The 22,812-nt window shown below is 47.7% G+C and overlaps 1 protein-coding gene across 6 annotated transcripts in view; it reads right to left on the bottom strand.

The window, feature by feature from the left end:
* Positions 1-5,407: 5,407 nt before the first annotated feature.
* CD82 (CD82 molecule) overlaps positions 5,408-22,812 on the bottom strand; it is a 63,642-nt gene continuing 46,237 nt past the window's right edge. For all 6 annotated transcript variants that reach the window (XM_073348069.1, XM_073348068.1, XM_073348070.1 and 3 more), the window contains 5 exons: positions 21,388-21,462; positions 14,439-14,546; positions 10,335-10,523; positions 8,508-8,591; positions 5,408-7,962 (listed from right to left, as the gene is read on the bottom strand). In XM_073348069.1, coding sequence (XP_073204170.1) covers positions 7,888-7,962; positions 8,508-8,591; positions 10,335-10,523; positions 14,439-14,546; positions 21,388-21,462 — 531 coding nt within the window. In that variant the 3' untranslated portion in view covers positions 5,408-7,887. The remainder of the gene's footprint in view (positions 7,963-8,507; positions 8,592-10,334; positions 10,524-14,438; positions 14,547-21,387; positions 21,463-22,812) is intronic.

Below are 22,812 nucleotides of genomic sequence, written 5' to 3'. Positions count from 1 at the left end.
ACACTTCACCCAACATGGTAGCCCGTCTGGGTTAAGGATTTGGTGACATTGACTGGTGTCCTAGTCAGTTTAGAAAGGGTTACTCACCCATTAAATTCTCTACTCAAATCCACTGTAGGTTTATGAGTAGATGGAGACTTCCCATTCCAGTTCTGCCTAACCTGCAAGATAAAGATCTCCCCATAGGTCAATTAGATCCGCTTTCAGGGCCCTGTGCCTGTGCAGATGAAGGTTTACTTACCAGCGCCTGCAGCAACAGTGCTTCCAGTTCATAAAGCTATGGACACTGTTGGGACCTTCCTCTCTACTTAGGGCCATGCTGGGTCATGGTAGTACTAATGCTACCTTCAGCTTGGTCACTGGCAGTTTCATTAAGCTATAGCATCCTTCAGGCACCTGATGATGCTCAGAGAGATCCCAGCTACTATGCCTGTGAAGAGAGGGAGCCAATCCATAGGAATCTGTCTAAATCCCAGGGACCTCTTGAGGATATTTTGCTACAGGCCAGCCAGAGCAGCCTATGTGAGTTAGCACACATTGGCCAGGCCTCACAGCACATAGGTGTAAAGCCAGGGTCCATCCCACCTCGGCTCTGCTGTTATTTACCAGTTGATATGGATGGACAGGAACAGCACTAAGGAAGCCTTTGCCCTACAGGTGGAAATGACTGAGGCCAACTGGAGGAGCAGCTCTCAAGAAGCCAAAGTGTTCCTGGTTCCAACAGCAACCATGATGAAAATGGCCAATTTTTGCTTCTGGAGGAGAGCTGGGAGTTTGGACCAGGCACACGTGCATCCCTGGAACAGCAGCAGGCTCTCTGCAGGAAGAAGGGTATTGTGCACACAGGAACTGAGGAATTTCCACTTGCTCCCAGCTGCAGCGGAAACCGAGCTGGTGCAAATTTTATTGGCAGCCACCCATCCACAACACTCCTCCTGCAATGGGATCAGTACCATACAGGACTAGAGGGGAAAAAGGGAGCATTAAGGCAATAGGGGAACATCCATTCTTTTCCCTACATGGTGTAACCTCCATAAGTTCAAGATGAGAGGAGACAGCAGCTGATGCGACACAACCCCCCCCAGCTTTATCTGCAGGGGGAGGATGTGAGGGGAGTTCAAAGCACAGTAGGTGGTGGAGAGCATGCAGACAAGAAATACATGCTTGTGGGCTGCCTTCACCAGAGAGAGACTGGGGAAGTCCAAGAATCACCTCCAGTCTAACAAGTTGACAGTGCAAGAGAAGCAGTTTATTTTGAGGCTAATTTGCATAATAAGTCTGCTTTCAAGATTGCTGTGTATTTTTCATTGCTAAAGAAACCATTATCAGCTCCATCCCCAAGACACAAGCCAGTTCTGATGATATGGCAAGAGTAGGGACCATACAGTCCTAAACTTGCTATAGTGATGCACCACCCTCTAGTGGTCAAACACTTGAAGTGGCGTAAACAGCTTTCAGTTCATTCAGTATACCGGCCAACAGGGATAGGGCTTGGGGAGGGAAGAGGCAGTTAGCTACCATCCTAGCTACTACAGATGTAGAAGCCCTCTACACCAACATTCCACACAAAGGTGGACTACAAGCAGTCAGGAACAGTATCCCTGATAATGTCACGGCAAACCTGGTGTCTGAACTTTGTGACGTTGTCCTCACCCATAACTATTTCACATTTGGGGACAATTTATATCTTCAAATCAGCAGCACTGCTATGGGTACCTGCAGAGCCTCACAGTTTGCCAACATTTTTATGGCTGACTTAGAACAATGCTTCCTCAGCTCTCGTGCCCTAATGCCCCTGCTCTACTTGTGCTACATTGAGGACATCATCATCTGGACCCATGGAAAAGAAGCCCTTGAGGAATTCCACCATGATTTCAACAATTTCCATCCCACCATCAACCTCAGCCTGGACCAGTCCACACAAGAGATCCACTTCCTGGACACTACAGTGCTAATAAGCGATGGACACATAAACACCACCCTATACCGGAAACCTACTGACTGCTATACTTACCTACATGCCTCCAGCTTTCATTCGGACCACACTACACGATCCATTGTCTACAGCCAAGCTCTATGATACAACCGCATTTGCTCCAACCCCTCAGACAGAGACAAACACCTACAAGATCTCTATCAAGCATTATTACAACTACAATACCCACCTGCTGAAGTGAAGAAACAGATTGACAGAGCCAGAACAGTACCCAGAAGTCACCTACTACAGGACAGGCCCAACAAAGAAAATAACAGAACACCACTAGCCATCACCTTCAGCCCCCAACTAAAACCTCTCCAGCACATTATCAAGGATCTACAACCTATCCTGAAGGACGACCCATCACTCTCACAGATCTTGGGAGACAGGCCAGTCCTAGCTTACAGACAGCCCCCCAACCTGCAGCAAATACTCACCAGCAACCACACACCAAAAACACTAACCCAGGAACCTATCCTTGCAACAAAGCCCGTTGCCAACTGTGTCCGCATATCTATTCAGGGGACACCATCATAGTGTGGCTGATGTGATTAGGTCCTGTCAGAGGCTCGTTCACCTGCACATCTACCAATGTGATATATGCCATGTGCCAGCAATGCCCCTCTGCCATGTACATTGGCCAAACTGGACAGTATCTACGTAAAAGAATAAATGGACACAAATCAGACGTCAAGAATTATAACATTCAAAAACCAGTCTCAGAACACGTCAATCTCCCTGGTCACTCCATTACAGACCTAAAAGTTGCAATATTCCAACAAAAAACCTTCAGAAACAGATTCCAATGAGAGATTGCTGAATTGGACTTAATTTGCAAACTGGACACCATTAAAATTAGGCTTGAATAAAGACTGGGAGTGGATGTGTCATTACACAAAGTAAATGTATTTCCCTATGTTTATTTCCCACCCCCATTGTTCCTCACACCATCTTGTCAACTGCTGGAAATGGCCCATCTTGATTATCACTACAAAAGTTCAATCCCCCTTCCTGCTGGTAATAGCTCACCTTAACTGATCACTCTTGCTACAGTGTGCATGATAACACGCATTGTTTCATGTTCTGTGTGTGTGTGTGTGTGTGTGTGTATACAACTTCCTACCGTATTTTCCACTGCATGCATCCTATGAAGTGGGCTTTAGCCCACGAAAGCTTATGCTCAAATACATTTGTTAGTCTCTAAGGTGCCACAAGTACTCCTGTTCTTTTTCCTCTCCCAAGAACACAGACTAGTGGAAAGGGACACAGCTAGTCTTGGCCCTAGTGCGACTAAAGCCGACCTCTTAGAGTTCAATAATTTTGTTTCCAAACAGTACATTGTGTCTTGTAATATGCAGAGAAGAGAAAGGGTGGTCGACTGGGAAGGCACTACCAAATTCACACCTGTGAAAAATGTGTTGGACAGTGAAATCTGGTCTTGTGTGTACTTTTATCCTATACTATACAGATTTCAAAGGGGAGCCCAGTGTTCCTCAAACTGGGGGTCCTGAACCAAAATGGAGTTGCGGGGTTGGGGTCACAAGGTAATTGTACAGGGGTTGCAGTATTGCCACCCTTACTTCTGTGCTGCCTTCAGAACCAGGTGGTCAGAGAGTGGTGGCGGCTACTGGCCAATGGCCCAGCTCTAAAGGCAGCAGCACAGAAGTAAGAGTGGCAATACTATGTCATCACATCCTTACTTCTGCGCAGCTGCTGGCAATGGTGCTGCCTTCAGAACTGGGCTCCCCGCCAGCAGCCACCGCTCTCCATGACCCGGTTCTGAAGGCAGCGCTGCCCCCAGCAGCAAGAGTGGCAATAGCACAACCCCCCTACAATAACCTTGTGACCCCCCCCACACACCCCAGTTTTGGGTTAGGACCCCTACAGTTACTTAAATCTGAACTTTTCAGTATGTTGTATCTGAAATCATGAAATTAACTACTTTTAAAATCCTATTACTGTGAAATTGACCAAAATGGACTGTGAATTTGGTAGGGCCCTATCAGTTGGAAATATCAGGACTCCTGGTTTCCAGCTGGTGGCAGAGCCAGGGATCACAGTGTGATTGCAGGTAAGTCACTTGACCTTTTCACATCATTTCCTCCACTGCGACTGTCCTCTGTAAAATGGGGTTAGTTCCACCCATCCACCTCACTGGGATGTCAACAACTAGAGAAGTTTGGGGCTGTATAGGCCTTTGAACATGTAAAGTGCTATAATACTTACCATTTATTAATTTTCCATGCGACAGGTGGCTGTGGGGCTCTGAGGGCTCACAGGACCCTGGAAAACAGTCTTACACCTGCATGTGTGCATTTAGTGACATGCCATGTCTGAACATTCAAACAGGGAACTCTACCTGTTGCTCATAACTGCATACTTCTCAATTATACAATTATCTGAACTCTGATTATCCAAGGTGGAGTGGTTTGCATAGTCACTATAGAATTACCTCTCTGTAACTACAGCGCTCAGATCAATTGCTGTGCTGATTTACTGAAGTAATGAGAATGCTCCAACCAGACCACAACAACTCTGGCTGCCTCAACTTCTCACCCTCCTCCTCATCTTGATGTCTCCATTTAGTGAAAGGCCTCACTTAGAGCATGGACTTCCTCAGTTCCTAGGGGGTGTTTGACCCCGCTCACGCCAGGCCCTTCCCCCAAGTCCCCACCCCCACTTTGCCCCTGCTCCTCCCCCATGCCGCTGAACAGCTGATCTGTAGCAGATGGGGGGTGGGGAAGAAGGGGAAGGTGCTGATCCGCAGGGCCACTGTTGGGTGCTAACCATGCACTATTTTTTCCCTGGAAGCCCTGGAGCACCCATAGAGTAAGTACCTATGAGCAAGGGGGAGTGGGATCAAGGACCCTGAGGAAATCTGGGGTTAGACAGGGTGGCTGGGTGAGAAGGAAGCAGTCAGGCCTCCATGGTTGCTGTGGGCATAGTGTGATGAGGCCTTCTAAGGTCAGTAACTGAAAAGCACATATTCACTGGAGGAATTATAGCTCTTGGATTCTGTTAACGCAATACAGATGGCACCCTGGCTAAACTAAGTGGCGCTTATTCAAGTACCTCCAGCCCCAGTTTATTTAGCCCTGAATACAGTAATTGCCTTGAAAACAAGATGTGCTATTACAGCTGTAGGCAGGGGGCAGGAGTAAGAAACAAAAAAACAAAACACCCAATTTCTAGTGAACAAAAAGCACCCCTCACCCAAAGCTCCAAACTGTGGGAGGAGAGGTTTCCACAATACCACACCAGGAATCTCACAGGCAGGCCTTGCTGGCAGCCCCTGTTGCCCTATTAAGATGTCAATTCCAGGTGCTTCTTACCATATGACCAAGCCCCCTTGTGGTGTGACCATCACAAGGAGATTCTTATACAAAAGGAGAAAGGACAGAGCAAATATTGCAGTGCACAAGGGTTGGGTTGTGGTGTTTTTTAAGTAAATCTCTTTATTGCAGAAATACGCTCTATGTTTTAGATCTGTACATGCGTTTCTTCCAGTAGGAAGAGGTCCCTAAAAGACAAAGAAAAGCTCAGCAGGGGCTCCACTTCCTTTCTGCTCAGCATATGGCTCTTGTTCTCCAGTTCAGATGCCAACAAATAAACCACCTTAGGGTACAAGCCTCTAGTTACTACAAGAGATGGGGGGGGGGATGTTAGCTTCACTTCAGAGCAATAAAAAAGTGCCACCCCTGTAAGCATCAGGCTGGAGGGATCTGTACAAAGAGGAGGGGATTCAGGAAAGACAGACTCAAATCACCTTAGAAATGCAATAGCAACGTTCCCCAGTGCTGCCAGTCTACATAGATTTAGCTTTCCCTGGAGGGATGGCATCTGGGGCGAAAGGGAAGTGCAGTCTCCACGGACCATTCAGTCCTTGGCCCACTGCTGAGACTACCAATTCCCTGGAGGCTTCTGCACTTCTTTACCCTCTGCCAAGGGAGGAGTAGCTAGCCAGCCAGCCTACCCCTTTAGTTGGAACTGGAGACTATGCCTGGAGAGCCAGTGCATAGGGCTTCATGCTTGCTATTGAAGGCAGACTCACCCACCAGGCCCCTGTACCCAAGACCAGGATCACATTCCATAGCTAGAAATGCCTCCACAGGCCAAGTAAAGTAGCCCACACCTTCCCTTGCAAGGGCAAGGACTTCCATCCACCACTGCAAGAGCATCCCTCCCCCAAGCCTCCTATGCCAGTGAGAGATTAGGGACCCCAGGACAGCTCCTTTCGGGGTGCGGGGGGGTGGATTTCTTCACCCAAGGTACATTAGAGCTGCCCCTTGCTGCTGGCCACAGTCAGCACAATCACCAGATCCATTTCCCTTTGTTATAGAGATGCCAACATGTCCAAGGTTGGTAGGTGTCACTTGTCCCTTTATGATCCCCAAAATTGGGCAGCACATGCGCCATGAGCGTGAACACCCCAACCTCATTTGGGTTTCCAAGAAGGCAAAAGGCAAAGGTCAGTAGGCAAGACTAGAGCTGCAGTCACAAGCTGTCTGTTTCAGGAGTTTTGATGCGGGGCCTAAAGAGGAGGGTGAATGGAAGCTAGTACTCTGAATATTGTAAGCAGTAACTCCCCTTCTTCCCCAGGTCTCAGTCAGCAGCGACCTTGTCACTGCATACACAACCAGACGTCCAGGCACCAAGCCACCCCATTTCCTCACCTAGAATAGAGCCAGCAATCCAACCATCAGCGGTTGTGTGGAGCCAGCTATTAGGATACCCACTGTAGCAACTCCCCTTAAAGCCCATGATCCAGATACCAGTGAGAGTGATTCCAGGCCCCAAGGCACTTAGTTAGCAATCCAAACACGGACAAACTCCTCCCTGTACCCCATGACAGCCATCCCTCCCTGGCCAGCAATTGAGATACAGATGCTTCTGTCTTATCATAATTAAAAAACCACAGTATTAAAAATCGTAGATTTCATACTGGAAAAATAGTCAGTCATCACCTCTATAAAAGTTGGCAACCTAAGAACATGCCCAGCAGAGCCAGTCAGGGCTGAGCCCACAGACACCTGTGCTAGTCAGTCTCTGAAGTGCCACTGAGCCAACAGGGAGCCAGTGAAAGGGAGGACTAGGGATGGAAGAAGGGGCTATGTAATTAGCAAAGCCCAAGACCCATCTCCCTGTGTTCCAAGAGCAGCTCAGCAATAACATCACAAGCTGCTGGATGGTCCACACTTGGAACAGGTGGGGTTGGCTCCTTCCAGGAGGCTTCTAATCGAAGGAGAAGGGAGCTACATGGAAGGCAGCATTTGGTTTACTCCAAAAAAAAAAAAAAAAAAAAAAAAAAAAAGGGAGGAATGATTTTGGGGAGCCAGGGGTGTCTGTCTAGAACCTTGTATGCTCAGATTCAGTCTGAGTTGGATGGGGGTAAGGGCAGGGAGAAGACAAAGTGAAGCTAATTGGAAGGGAAGCATTCTTTCACCCACAATGTACTACAACGGGTTACCCATCACCACCACCAGTAGGCCAAGCCCTCAGTCTTCTTGCTGGTTCATTGGATTCCCAGCTCACATGGTGAACAGAGGTGGCATGGGGAGGAGGATTATTCTATTGTTGGCCTGATCGACTGGAAGGGAATGAAGATGGGAAGGAGACTGTTAAACATGGAGTTAGCAGTAAAAACTTCGTGCCCTCCCAGGTTGATCAGATCATATGATGCAAGATAGAGAAATGGCCTGCTTCACAGAGTAGGAACTATCCAGAGACAGGAGAGGGGCTGCCCAGGGCTCTGATCACCAGAAGAGTCATATTGTATTGTGCCACTACAGTTCCTCAGTGTTTTGAGAGAAATGGGATCTCACTGGAGTAATGGTCAGTGTGAGGGGGATGAGGCAGGAATGTTCTGTTTGCATCTCTGCGGTGGGGTAGCTCTAGGATCAGAAGACTCATTACTTGGGTACTTTGCTGTATTCTTCTCTGTGTATGTTCTTGCAGAGTGAAATGGCCAGCACTATCCCCAACAGCTGGAAAACAGGCATTGGGAAAAAAAGTGTCAGAAAACAGGCAGGGTCAACAGGAAAAGCAAGCATTTTGGGATAACTGGGATCAGAGTGCAAGACAGGCAGACAGCTGGTCCTGCTGCCACAATGGGCTGTTAACAGCCAGCATGAGGACACAGCACTGTGCTGCATAAAGAGGTGTCTTAAAATCTTTGTTACTCTGGTTTAGCCTTTCATACAGATATCACTCGGATTTCACTAATTGAGACTAGTTACCCACATTCTTCTTAGTTATGGACACAATGGATTCCCAGCTACCAGATACGCTGGCAAGACCATGGACAAGAGACACTCCCAGAACAGCCGCTAGTACTTGGACAGATTCACCTTCCAATCCGTAACCTACGGATACTGAACATTCTGTTTGAAGGGTCCTCTCATTGGCTGTTGGAGCTTTGAACCCATCACAGGGAGCATCAGAGCTGTGGTCCCACCCTGGCCAGGTCCCCAGAACCTGAAGAAGTGGCCCAATGTTTAGGTTAGAGAGTGCAGGGGTAGTGGAGACTCACCTCAATGACAGCAACACCTGTACAGACTCCAAGGATGATGCCAAGGTTGTCCTGTAACCAGCTCTGCACATTCTTCATGCAGCCCTAGGAAGGAAAGAAGTAGAGTAAGAGTCTATAAACATCTGAAGGGTGCAACAGAATTATCAGACACAGATAAATATGATTTGTTGGGGAAGAGTCAAAGCAGCTTTTGTAAAGGGAAGTCATGCCTCACCAAGCTACCAGAATTCCACCAGAGGGTCAACAAATATGGGCAAAAGGGTGTTGCAGCTGATACAGTATATTTGGATTTTCAGAAAGCTTTTGATAATAAGGTCCCTCATAGGTTCTTAAGGAAAATTAAGTAGTTATGGGACAGGAGAGAAGGTCATCTCATAGATCAGTAACTGGTTAAAAGATAGGAAACAGTAGGAATAAATGGTCAGTTTCACAATGGAGAGGGATAAACAGCAGGGTCCCCCAAGAATCTGTACTTGGACCTGTGCAGTTCAACATATTAATTCAATTCAATGGGACGGAAAAGGGGGTGAACAGTGAAGTGGTAAAGTTTGCAGAGGATACAAAATTATTCAAGATAATTAAGTCCATAGCTGACTGGGAAGAGTTACAGGGGCAATCTCATGAAACTGGGTGACTGGGAAACAAATGGACATATGAAATTCAACACTGATAAGTGCAAAATAATGCACATTGGAAAAAAAATCCCAGCTATACACATAGTGATGGGTTCTAAGTCAGCTATTACCACTCAAAGATCTTAAGAGAACCATGGATAATTCTCTGAAAACTTCAGCTCAATACATAGCAGTGGTCAAAAAGGCTAACAGAACGTTAAAAACTATTAGGAAAGTGATAGACAAGATAGAAAATATTAATGCCATTATATAAATTCATGGTATACCCATGCCTTGAATACTGTGTCCAGTTCTGGTTGCCTCATTTCAGCACAGATATTAGAATTGGCAAAAGTACAGAGAATGGCAAAAAAAATGACTGGGGTGTGGAACAGCTTCTATATGAGGAAACAGAGTGGGTCTGTTCATCTTAGAAAAGAATGATCGAGGTCTATGAAATCATCAAGGTGCAGAGAAAGTGAAGAAGGAAGTGTTATTTACCCCTTCACATAATGCAAGGGCCAGGGGGTCACCCAATGAAATTAATAGGCAGCAGGTTAAATACCAACAAGAGGAAGTAGTTTTCCCTACACTACACACAATTAACCTCTGGAAGTCATTGCCATGGGATGCTGCAATGGCCAAAAGTATGACAGGGTTCAAAAAAGAACTAGATAAGTGCATGGAAGATAGTCATGGATGGACCTACTAGCCAAAGATGGTTAGGGATATAATCCCCATGCTCAGGGGAGCCCTAAACCTCTGGCTGCCAGAAGGTGGAAGACGAAGACAGTGGATAGATCACTCCAATTGTCCTGTTCTCTATACTCCCCCGGAAGCTCTGCTACTGGCCACTTTCGGAGACCAGATGGACCACTGGTCTTACCCTGTGTGGCCATTCTTATGTCCTTCGGGAAAGGGAACAGCTCCTGTTTCTCCTTCTGAAACATGGAATGACACGGACTTTCCTGACAGTGAGATTTATCAGGCTGTAGAGCAGCATCAGCAGAGAAGGGGTGGAAGCCCCATTGCTTAGGACATTTCAGAGCCAAGCCCTTGAAAATGTATCCTAGAAGGGCTCTGCAGTGTCTCCAGGGCTCTAAGGACAAGATGACCTCAATAATAGTTTTCTGTCTCTAGCTTCTTTTAGAATACTACCAGGGAATCACACAATGGATACTTCCCATACAGGTCCCATGAGGCTCAGACTCACCTTTGTATAAACAGGCCAGTCAGCAACTGACACAGTCCTATTATTAGGAACATAGTCACAGAAGCCACTTTTATGCTGACCGTCAGCTGAGACATTGGAGCAGGAGCAGGGGTAGGAAGTCAGGCTTGTGTTCAGGAGGATCTCATTTTCCGTCCAGTTCTGTGGCCCAATCCAGCCACAGCAAGTGAGCTAAGAGCAAAGACAAAGTATTCTCATTTAGATATTTTGGCTGGTAAAAGAGAGGGAGGGGCTGACAGTGGGTAGGGACAGGCTTTCTCCATGCAATATCTACTGCAGGTAGGAAACAAAATGGGAAGTGCAAGGGCTGGATTTTGATTTCTTCTCCATAACAATAACATGCCTCTAGCATCCCAGGTCATATCAGAAGTATGTGTGCATGGGGTAACCATTTAGAACAGAGGCACCAATCCAAACTTTACCTGCGTGAGGGCCATTTTGGCAGCTACCCATGAGTTAGAGGGCCACACCTAATGTGCTTAAAAGAGAGGAAATTGCAGCGTCCCATCTTCAATCCAGAAGTGTAAGACACAGACTACAAGAACCAGCAAGCAGAGCAGCTAGTGTGTTGGAGCATATGAGCCTCACCTCTAGGAAGAAGGCATAGGCAGACATTTAGAGGTCCATAGACCATATGACTTGTACTCAAGTCATGTTTCTATACACACACTGATAAGGCATTCTGGTACTGTCACTTTATGAGTGATAGTATCAGAAGTGTGTTCTACCTCACCCATCTCCCCCCCCACCGGTCCTTAAAAAAACCAAAACCAAAACCCTCTCACACTGATATAGAGTCACACAAGATTGTGTCTAACTCAGGTCTTCACTAGTTTCCCCTGTAGTTTTTAAAAGAGGCTCTCCCCTCTTACCCCCAGCTCATTACAAAACCATGGTGCTGAATGCAAGGGTGCTACTACAAAACGAGGCAGGGCAAGATGGCGATGTTTCTGGCGAATAATGGGTGAGAGCGGGAGGATGGCAGAAGGCATGCATGGTGAGCTGGAGAGACTTTGTGGCCTTTATGTTGGCAAGGTAATCCCTTCCCAGAATCAAATCTGTAGACCACGTAGGGGACATAGTTAAGCAGTATTTTTACATGTTTTTACTTGAGATTGTACTCTGAATATTTACTTGATCTTCTCCTTAAGTGTACCATTTCCATAATATTAGATGTCGTGGTTGTAAGAAACCAGAACATTTTGGAGAACATGCAAAGTAGCAACCTTAAAGTTAACTTGCAAAAAAGTTCTATCAATGCAAGGTTCATCCTCTTCTGCCCAGATCTTCAGCCCCTGAAATTTAAGTGCTACAGTAACAGCTGGCCACCACAAGATGGAGCCCACCTGCTACCATGTCTACCCAAAACTTCGGACCCACCCTAGTCATCAGTTTGGGGGAGAAAAAAAACCAACAAACAATGAGGAGTCCAGTGGCACCTTAAAGACTAACATTTATTTGGACATAAGCTTTTGTGGGTAAAAAACCCACTTCCTCAGATGCATGGAAACAGCTTGAGTCAGCTGTTTCAAAACAGAATGCGTAGGCTAATGGGGTGGTGAAGAAGAGACAAGACTGGGAGAAATTTTGTCTCATCTGCAAAAAGATCCCAGGGGCCAGACAATTATCTTCCTCCATCTACACATGGAAAGCTGATGGCTTCAGTGGGAAGCATATTCCCCCATGAGGTCTACCCAAGGCCACGTAAATCAGAATTTATGGTCTAGCCGGCTGTCTTATACACAACACCCATCATTCAGTCACCAAGTGCTTCCACCATAATATCGGAGCAAAAAGGTTACCAGAAGCTCACCAGGTGGAAGCCAGGGAGGGATTCAGATGCTTGGCCTACTAGCAAGTCCTCCGGCTTAAACTGGATTTATTAAACAAGGCGACAATTTAATGAAGTGGAGAGTCCTGAAAATGCCAGAGCTGGTGCTTCAACAATTAAAAGACTCCAGTTTAGAGACAGCATCTGATATTTAAGACTTGAATTGGAACATTTAATTCCACTAACAGTCTCCAGGAAGAGCTAACTCTAATGCAAGGAGATTGGGAGTCTGGACAGCTTGAGCAAGCTGTGCAATGATGCGATATTCCAGAGATGCTCCAGACACAGTACCCACTGTGCCACACACCCTCCCATGGTCACACAGGGACTCTAGTGCTGATGAACAGCATTGGATCCCAGACACTAGACTCCTGTTTATCCCCAGCACAGACTTTGGGGATGCAAGCTTCCCTGCTGCTGAAATGGATTCTGAGGAGGACAGGGGACTCCAACTCCATGGCCCAGTCAGTTGTCTGTAAGGCGGTCAAAGAGGCAAGACTATGATGGCAGATTGTGGCTTGGATTTTTCCTTTAGCATCCCAATAGAAACCTACACAATGCGGCTCTCCATCCCCATCTGCCCCATAGACCATGTGAAGTGCTTTTTGGTGCGTGGGAGTTTTAATCCCCAATAGGTAGGATGAAAACTGAAATGTTAAGAGGCTGATTTAGACACCTGGAGTCAGGAGTACTTGGTCTTCACATTTATGCTTTGAGAATACAACACTGCCCCATTTGAGCTGCTGGGGGAGCCCGTGCATTCCAATTCACTGCCCCTCTTGCCACAACATGCTCAAGCTTATCCTTTTCTCTTTTTGTCCTGCTCTCTGTCCTATCGCCTTCCCCTCTATGCCTGAAACCCCCCCTCTGACTTGGTCTGGACATGCCTCCACTCTCCCAGCCAAACCTCTTAGAGTATGCTCTTTCCAGAAAGCATAGACATTGAAACAAACAAGAGCCATGGTACTAGAGTGTCCCTTGTTTTTATTGCATCCATTTATCCTGGCTAGATTGTAAGCTCTCAAAGGCAGGGCCCTTATTCTCCGGTTTGCCTGCAAAGCTCCCATCACAGTACTGGAGCTAGGTAAACATGACTCTGGCATGCCCAAATGCTGAACCAGGACATTCACTTTCCCCACCAGCTGTTCAGGCAGTGACCTTGATGCCAAGAGCAGAATACCATGGGCAGCTGGCAGGCTCCCAGCAATGCTGGCACCTGCAGATAAGATACTACACCCTAGGGAGTAGGGCAACAGATTCAGCTTGGCTGCCTGGCATTAAACCTTCAGATTAGTGCACTACCAAAGAAATTAATCCCAGCAAAAGGAGTCAGTGGAGTATGAATGCATGGCTTGGTGCTGGGGTAAAGGAGTGCAAAGTAGTGGGGGTGGGGTGCCTCTGGAGAGTAAGGCTCAAATCCCCATTGTCCTACCTACGATGCAGTACCCACTCTCCACCCCTACCCCTTTGGCTCCAGCAGCTGCAGGGCCTTGCCTGAGAACAGCAGCCAAGATGGCCTCTCAGCAGGTAGGCACTCAAACCCTATACAGCTGGTTGTGCTGCTTGGCCAGATGGCAGGGCCCAGTGCAGTTCCCCTCCTCAACAGGCACAGTTCTACAAACACGAATGAGAACAAGGAACAGTCCTTTCCAGTAACAGCTTCCTAGTGCACGAGCCAAGTGCTGCAGCTGGAGACTAGCATGGTGAGAGCAATGCCAGGCGAGAGCCACAGGGCCAGACTGTAAGAAATGTTTAACAGGGAGAGTAATTAACCACTGGAACAATTTACCCAGGATCAAAGTCGATTCGCCATCACCAGCCATTTTTAAAATTAAGATAGAATGTTTTTCTAAAAGCTCTGCTCTAGCCATTACTTTGGGGAAGTTCTGTGGTCTGTATTACACAAGAGGTCAGACTAGAGGATCACAATGGTCCCTTCTGACCTCTGAATCTGTGAGCAGAGAAATTCAAGACACAGGGCAACTGGCTAGGGAAGGGATTCCTGAAATCCACTGGCAAGGAGGCTGGAGGGCATCACTGAAGGGGGGTGCATAGGACTGGAAGAGTGGGGGCCATGAGACAGGCTGAGAGGCAGTCAAGAGAAGGGGTTGCTAGAGTTTACCCAGCACCTGCCCCTACTCTCAGTCTGACTCTAGCAGTATCTCACTTTTGTCCAATGCCAATGTTTGCCACCCCACCACCACCACATACAGCATTGTCTTTTCTCCTCACCATCCCTCACGCAATGGACTCACCTGTTCCTGTACATAGTCCCATGCATCCTGGATGCTCTTTTTGTCTGGATCATGAGGGTCATAATCCCGAATGAGGTTACGGACCACGATGGACACTTCTGCTTTCAGCTGGCAAATGGAAGACAAGAGGGTTAAACACAGGTCACTCAAGATTGCTGCCCATGCTCTGGAGTTTGCACTTGCTTCTCCAGGGTTAAAGATGGGATACTATCAGCCTGGTTGTACAACTCTCACTGCAGACTTAGCCAAGTGGTTTCCCCTCTCAGTACAGAGAGGCTAAACACACTGACTTACTAATGAAGCCTCAAAGCCCAGGGTATTTGCAAAGTACATTGAGATCCGCAGTGACTGACCAAGTTCAAATGAAGATGCTGGGCATTAGGGCAAGATTACACACAGGGAGGTGTGCAGACTCCCTCTGCCTCTTTTCAAGGAGGAAGAGTTGACTGGAAAGGTGGTGCAGCTGGAAGTTTGGCCAGCTTCCTCCCTGAGACCCACCCGGACAGACCACTGTATCTGCACCCAGCACTGTGGGAATCAGAACCCAAGTCATGAAACTAGGGTTCCCCTACTCAGCCTTGGGTGAGGGCAGTAGACAGCAGTCAAGACCCCTTGCTGGTAATTTACTGACAGATCCTACTAACTGGAGAGCCCAGCTGCATCTCAGAATGCAAATGGTAAACTCCCAACATACCTTGCTCTAGATCTCCCTCCCCATCAGTAAATACCCCACCACCATATTGCCATTCATACCCACCCAGAGCCTGATTAGCTTGCTCTGCTTGTCACTCTCAGTGACACCTTCCTCATGGTCAGTCTCTCTCTCTTCCTCTCCCCCTCAATTCCCACTGCCTAAAAGAGTCTCAGGTCCTCCTCAGTCACTACTCTGGATACAGCAGCAGCTGCCAGGGGAGAGGGGAAGGATCAGGTCAGAAGGAGCATGGGGGAAAACTAGAGATTGCATTAGAGCCAGGAGCAGAGTTGATGTCCACTGTAAGCATTTAAAATGCCCCCCCTCTCCCCACCATCAAGTTCAGTGGTGCCCATTTTTTTCACCCCCACTGATGTGGTGCTGGAGTCAGCATTTCCAAGCCAACCCAAGGTTACTGTAACCTGCCTGGATCAGCCATCTACTTTTTGGTATAAAGTGACCTGGCCCAGCCAGCTTCAGCAGTAATATTTACTGCTGCAGCTGCACAAGTTGCCTCAGGGCAAAGCTCATCTCAAAGCCAGGGTTGTTCATGACTCCCAGCACCAGGCAGCACTCTGTGTTCTTAGGGAATCTGCAGATTGGCTTTCTGTGGGGACAGTCAGGTTCAGCCACACAGCTAGAAGTCACGTGACCTCTCCTCTTCCCTCAGCTGACTTCTAACCCTCTTCCCCTTCATTCTTGGCAAACTTCTCCCCCGACCCTGTTCTCCAACTCCAGGGGAAATGACAGCAATGTGACCTGGTTCCTGCTAATGGGATTGGCCTCTGCTGCTTCAGTAAGCTCAAAAGGTTACTGAATCTTTGGGCCTCCTTCCTTCTTCCCTTCCACACACCTCTACAGAGGCAGGCAAGAAGAGCTACTCTTCTACCCTGAACCCCACCCAGGAAGTCATCTGCCAGCCTGCACATTCAGTCAAAGCAAGGTCAGCTTAGCAAAAAGACTGAGCCCTGTTCAAGTGCTTCAGTCCCAGATTTTGATCAGCTCCATTACTGCCCACACCAAAACTGCTGACAGCATGACGTGGGCCTGAACCAGAGCCCCAGATCTGAGCCCCTCAGAGCTCAGGGAAAAGCTCTGCTCACGCACGGCTCTAGCTTGTTTTATTGCTGTGCAAATCACATGAGGAAGTGGTGCCTGGGGGGAAAGGGAGAAGAATCTCAAGTGGCTCTAGTTCTAAGCTAGGGGGTTTTGTACAAGTGTAACCCACACACCTCCTGGGTGTGGTGTTCTGTCCAATCTAGTGGCACCAAGATCACTTAGAGACACAAAATAAGTCTGCTCTACAGCCAACAACTAGTTGGTTTTTAGCTCATGCAGTAGAGGCTCATGCTTTAAGCTCCAGAGGCCCCAGGTTCAATCCCACCTGACAACGACCAGGGTCTGTTGGCATTATACCAGCATTGCAAGGAACTGCAGATAATTATAAACCAAGGGTTATTGGGTGTTTCAGAAAGAATCCGGGGGCAGGGGGGTGTGGTTAATTACACAGAAAGTACAGTTCTGGAGAGTGAACCTAGGGCAACCTGTTTTCAAGTTTAACTGGCAGAGCAAGCCAAGAATGAACACAGGCATCCACAGTTAACACCTAGCCCCCTGTGTGTCGCCAAGGCAACTAACTGAAAGAGCAGCAAGCTGGAAAAGCATGTTGAGCAACTGTCTGCAGGTCACTTTCAAAACCCAGCCCCCTTCAACACCCCAAAAAAACCCCACTGCTGTGCATCACTGGTGCTATATAGAGCTAGAGTAGGAAATGGCTTAAAGTTAGCTGCATGAGGAGGTTGCTGCCCCCCAATGTAACAGTGGCCATGTAATTTCTCAACTTCCCTTTCATTGGTTTGTGCAGCTTTCCACAGTAATCACTGCACTAATGGAAGAAATCTGAGTCTGGCCTGCATGGTTACACTCACTATATTATTCATGCATCTAGCTATGGAAGAGACCCCATAGGTCATCCAGTCCATCTCTCTAGGACCAGCACTAGATCGTTCTCTCTGGAACATTATGTTTTTGTCAGGTCCAGTTTTCAATGCATATCAAGTGATGGGGCTCCCATCCCCGCTTTGGGAGATTATTCCCAAATCAGTTCCAATCCTGCAACTGAGGCACACGTTACAGCCACTTAGCCAGAGACGAGCCTCTGCATACACCACACAATTGACAAATACGAATAGGAAAGTTGTTATGCCCCAAGTCATTTAGAGCTAGGTTGCAAAAGTCCTACAGAATATAGCACAGGACAGTGGTTTTCAAACTTTTTTTCCTGGCAACTTACTTGAAGCAAATTGTTGATGCCCATGATGCAATGGAGCTGGGGATGAACTAGGCTAGAGGAGATCTAAAAGGGACTTTCTAGCACTAGTGTTTAGGATTCTGTGATCTATGGAGGGGCAGGGGGTGATAGAAACTGGGATTGATCATTAAACAGCAACCTACAGTTTAAAGAGTAGAATGTAGCTTGTCAAACGCATATCACTATTTTGGGAGCTACCAGTTTCCCACCCCTTCCAGCTGCAAAGAGCCCGCACCGGTTTCATTAAAAAGAGGCAAACATAAGGAAGAAGGGGGGGGGGGGGGGTTGTGCTGACAGCCTTACACCTAGCGTAGAGTCTACACTGCAAAACAAAGGTGTGTTCTTAACTTAGATTAAAAAACAGCAGTGAACAGATGTCAACTCTGCTTTTCACTGATGTTAAGCTGGGGGTTGAACCTGGATTTGTCAGAGTCACTGCTATTTTAACCCTTGCTAAACCAATACCTGTCCGCTCACCCAAGTTAAGAACACTTTTTGGAGACAGACATCTACGGTGGAGAGGATACTTCACCTGCCTTCCACGGACACCGTGGTGTGGAAGCCTCGTTGCCACTACACACTGCTGGAGGATCGGGGGGGGGGGGGGAGAGAGACTATCTGTTGCTAGGGCAACCCTGGGGCAATGGACCTTGACATGTGATGGGCCAGAACTTTAGACTAAGGTGGATGGAAGGGACAGGAAGATACAACATTTCCTAGCCAAAACCAGGCCTGGAGGAGAGGGGAAGGCAGGGAAAGAAAAAAACTTCAGAAGTCACTCAGGTTTTGCTCTTAACTAACGGTTTCATACAGCAGCAATGTGACCTAGCTTTGGATTGGGCCTCAGGAGACCTGGCTTCTACTCCCAGCTCAGCCACTGACCAGCGGGGTGACCTTGGACAAGTCTTTTTACCCCCTCTATCTCCATTTTAGAGACTGGGGATACTGAGGCAGTGAGATTACCTCCTTTGTAAAGCGCTGTGAGATCTACTGATGAAAAGCACTTGGTATTATTTACTTTTGGACAAATTGTACTTTCCTGGGAGCAGCTTTGCCAGACGGGGTACGGACATCTCTACTGAGAAGTGGAGGTATAGATTTGTCACGTACACCGCATTTCAGGCCTGAAGTGCCCTCTTCCTAAACATCACCAACCCCAACCCCTCACGGTCCATCGCTGAAAGTTATTTCCTAGCCAAGTTTCTTGAACCAAAGAGAACGTCATTGTGGAAAGTATCCTACATGCTAAGAGACTGAGTCTTGTGTAGTTCTCAGCATACTTTACAGTACTTTCTTTGGACTCCTTCAGGAGAAGGGGCACTAAATACAAAGTAACATTCACAGCACCACAAGTGCATGGCCTGCTGCAAGTCAGAGGGGCAGGAGAAATCCTAGCCAATAACACTTGCATAGATCTTCAGAGCAGCACCCCCAAGTACCCGACAGAGCACATAGCACTGCAGGTTTAAGGGATCCTCCCAAAGGCTCCAATGTAGCAGCCCACATGGAGTTCGATTGCCTTGGATGGATGGCATGGGAGTGTTTGGAATCTCAGCTAGGGAGCCGAACTGCCCCCTTTCCTCCACATAAAGGATGAAGGAATCCAAGCAGCTCTGCTACTGGGTGTATACTGGCACCACCTTGCTGCAGGAGCCCTTACTGTATAGTCCCTGGCTTCTTCCCCTACACTGCTGCCAATATCAGCTGCTTGCAAGAAATTCCAGGTTAGACAAAACCCTGCAGTTTTTGGGGTGAAGTGTTGAACAGTGCAGAGAGGAAGGAGTGTTAAGGAGAGCATTGGGGTGGGTGGCAAGAAAACACTTGCCTTGCTGAGCCACAGCTGATCACAGCCAGGAGAAAGCAGTAATTTCCCCTTACTCCCACCCCCTAATTTGCATCAGAGCTGGGGCTGTTCTATGATGCAGCACATGCAAATGCCTGTTCTGCTCCCCACACCAGCTGGTCACTGTTTCCACTTCTCTCCCCTCCCCCACCCCAATTTGCAATCAATACAGCAGAGAGCAAGCCATGTGTGCACCACAGGTGGTTAGGAAGCCAGCTCATACAGCTGCTCTTCATCACCACAGCCCACTGCAGGAAATTCAAGCTAGCTGAGTGGGAGCACAGCAGCAAGTCTCAGAGCCCAGGTCTACAAACTCTGGCTCTCAGGGCTCATGCTGCAGTGCAAAAAAACAGCTATGCAGAAATTTGCTCTTGGACTCTGAAATCCACCCCACTCCCTGGGCTTCAGAGCCCAAACATCGACACAGCTTCTTTTAGTAATGTAGTGTGAGCCCAAGTCTGTAGACCTGAGCTCTGAGACTTAATAATGTGGGTTTTAAAACAGTGTAAAACAAATCCTGTCAGACCAGGAGCAGCACAATTGTAAGTCACCACTAGCCACATGATCTATCTTTTAGCCAAGTGTTGACTGACCAGCTAGAGGTCAGAGGAGGAGCTGCCTTGGGGAAAGAACCTAAGACTGGGATTGGATGTTGCAATGCATTGAAGGGGATCAGCACTTTTGTCCTACTCCCTTAGAGCTCTAGAAATATAGATGCTGCTGCACAGATCACAAGACAAGATGTGATCCCTAGTCTAGAAAGCTGCAATAAAAGCAGTTTCAATAGATGAAGGTCATGAGGCTTCAATAGGTAGTAAAGACTGAGACCCATCAGACTACGGGTTCTGGCCTGCTTCAAGGACAGAATGGATTCCCATACAGAGATTAGCTATTAACCCACTTACTCCCAAACTGAAAGTGTAGAAGAGTTTGAAATGCAAAAGCAGTCCTGTATGGTCTTGGAGAAGGGGACGGGAAATGAAGCAAGTGGACTGGGACGGGACAGCAACAGGATAGAGTTGTAGGGACCCGCAGTGTGGGAGGCAGGGTAATTGGAAGGGAGCAGGCATGTGCACACAGCCAAGGAGGACTACAGACAGATACTCCATAGAAGAAACCCAGCCAGCTCAGAAGGGAGGAAGAGCTACCATATCTGGGAGCCGCTACCACCAACAGCCTTGCCAGGTGCGGGTTGGGATGGTTGCATTAGGTCTGCTAGTGAGTAACACGGTTGCCCCAAACCTCATGGTTTATATAAGCACCACCCATCATATCTGCCCAACTACTGCTCAAGTCCAAGCACCCACATAGTCCGTTACACACACACAGATAGACACTACAGAGTTAGTCTTTCCACTTGCAAGGAACTAAAACACACACTAAAAAGCCTAATTCTCTACATTTCAACAGGGGGAGAAGAAAGGAAGTTTAAGTCCTGATTCAGGCCCTAATGCTGCACCATTAGAATCCATGGGAGCTTTGCTGTGGACTTCAGTGAGCATAAGATGAAGCACCTGAAGAACTGTCCTCCAGAAGAACCACCTTCCTTCACTGCTCTTGTTCTCTGACCTAAAAACAAGCCTGGGGCAGACTGTCTCACTTGCTATTCTCACTCAGCTCTTCGAATGAGCCAAACCCTGACACATGCAGCTCATTCCCTAAATGTAAATGGCAGCACACAGAGAGCTCATGAGCAGTGGGTAACCAGGACTGACTACATCAACAGGGGCCCAAAATGGAGTGTTTCAGCAGTGGGTGGAATAAAGAGGATCTGCTGGCTGCATGGACTTGCCCGTGTCCAGATGAGGACCACAAGTTAGGGTGGTACTTCTGACAGTACCCGTGGGTGAAAAAATAAGGAACTTCCTAGTCCTTGGATACATGGTGCTGCTGGGCCTGGCAGGCACGTCAGGACAGACTGGACAACAGGGCAGATTGCGTATGGTGTTGATGCCCTGACTGCATTGCCTGCACATACTTTCCCAGCCTGGTTATGTCAAGGGCTCCCAGCCCCAAACCAGATAAGATGAGGAATGCATTGCAGGTCTTTGTCCCAATACCAACCCTTGCGTCTCTTGAAGGCTTATAGGGAAATGAAACTTACTGCATCTTGCTGGAAATAGATGAGTAGCCCGGCAGCAACCTGAGCTAGGAGGATCAGCAGGAGACAGGTGATGTACTAGAAAACAAACAGAAGAGAAGATGTTAGCTCTGCTGGCTCCCCAAGCAAGTCTACATCAATGGGCAGCAGCCTCAGTAGGGCTCGTGGCAAATCCTGACAATATAGGCCTTTCATACAGGAGTAAGGAGCATTCAGTCTAGAGATTCCTGGCTGATCATGAAAATGAAGAGCTAACAGAACTAGCTAGAGCTAGCGGCCCAATACACTTCAGCCACGGCCTGAAGCACTTACCTCCACCACTAGGCTAGCTGCTGGGCCTGGGGAGGAGCAGACTCCACAGCAGGGAGGTGAGCCAGTCTGGTAGGTAGGGGAGCCCCAATTACAGTGTCCGCATGTGACGGAACATGATGGTGCTCAGACCACTCCCATCCCCCACATGGCTTTTGACAGAAGTTGCTCTTGGCACCACATTGAGGGGTGGCTATGTGGCACAGCCTTGGACATTCTCCTCAGCAGGTGTGCTCAGAAGGAGCAAGAGCTCCAGGGATTTTTTTAAAGTCAGTTTTACCAATCCATGGAATAGAGGAGACTTCACAGTGAGCCATTTGAAAGAGCTAGAGTAAGGCAGCAAGGAGAGATTCCTAGGGGGACATCTTAAGCTTTCTGCATTTACCACCAGAACTCAGCTCTGCTAGGAGACTGAGGCCCATTTGGGGTTCACTACTCTGTGACAGGCCCAACACACAAAACACCTCACACACTGGTGTCATGATATTTGTTTAAAAGGTTACGTAATATAGTTTGAAATCTAATAGCACTGGTCATTAGGGTCACTGAAATGTTTTCACTAACTCTTGGTGAAAGTATAGATATCCTCCAATATGTCTTGGAGATGGTGCATAAACAAAGGTGACAAAACAGGTTTCTTTTATATAGAGGGGGAAGGGTGAGGGGCAGATTTCCTGTCCAGAAAGAGAACTCTGACCTGCTGCCTCCAGGTCAACCAGTGGCTAACACTCCGGCAGCTTTGTAAGAGAGGGTGACCCTAACCAGCCCTGTATTTGCACCTTACACACTACTGTAATAATCTTTGTACAAAATGCGCCTTGGGAGGTATCATTTGAAAACTGATAACTCACTGATCATTAATATTCCTGTGTATGGACACTGATTTAATTCTAGCATATATCCATAACTCTTATGACTAAAGTGTTTTTAAACCAGGCACGTCAGGGGGGAGTTGGTAAGCAGGTCTGCCTTAGACAAAGGAATGTGTATTTGATTCTCTGACCAACCGGCTCTTCAGGCAAAGACATATTACATAAACAAAGCTGTTTGCTAACAAACAGTGGAAGGAAGAGCATCCACCTCTTCCCCACCTGCTCCATGTCACCCTCCTCACAGCTT

This window comes from Lepidochelys kempii, chromosome 6 (assembly GCF_965140265.1).
Source record: "Lepidochelys kempii isolate rLepKem1 chromosome 6, rLepKem1.hap2, whole genome shotgun sequence".
Taxonomy (NCBI): Eukaryota; Metazoa; Chordata; order Testudines; family Cheloniidae; genus Lepidochelys; species Lepidochelys kempii.
The sequence above is the reverse complement of the archived record's forward strand: the minus strand, read 5'-3'. Positions and strand labels throughout refer to the sequence as shown.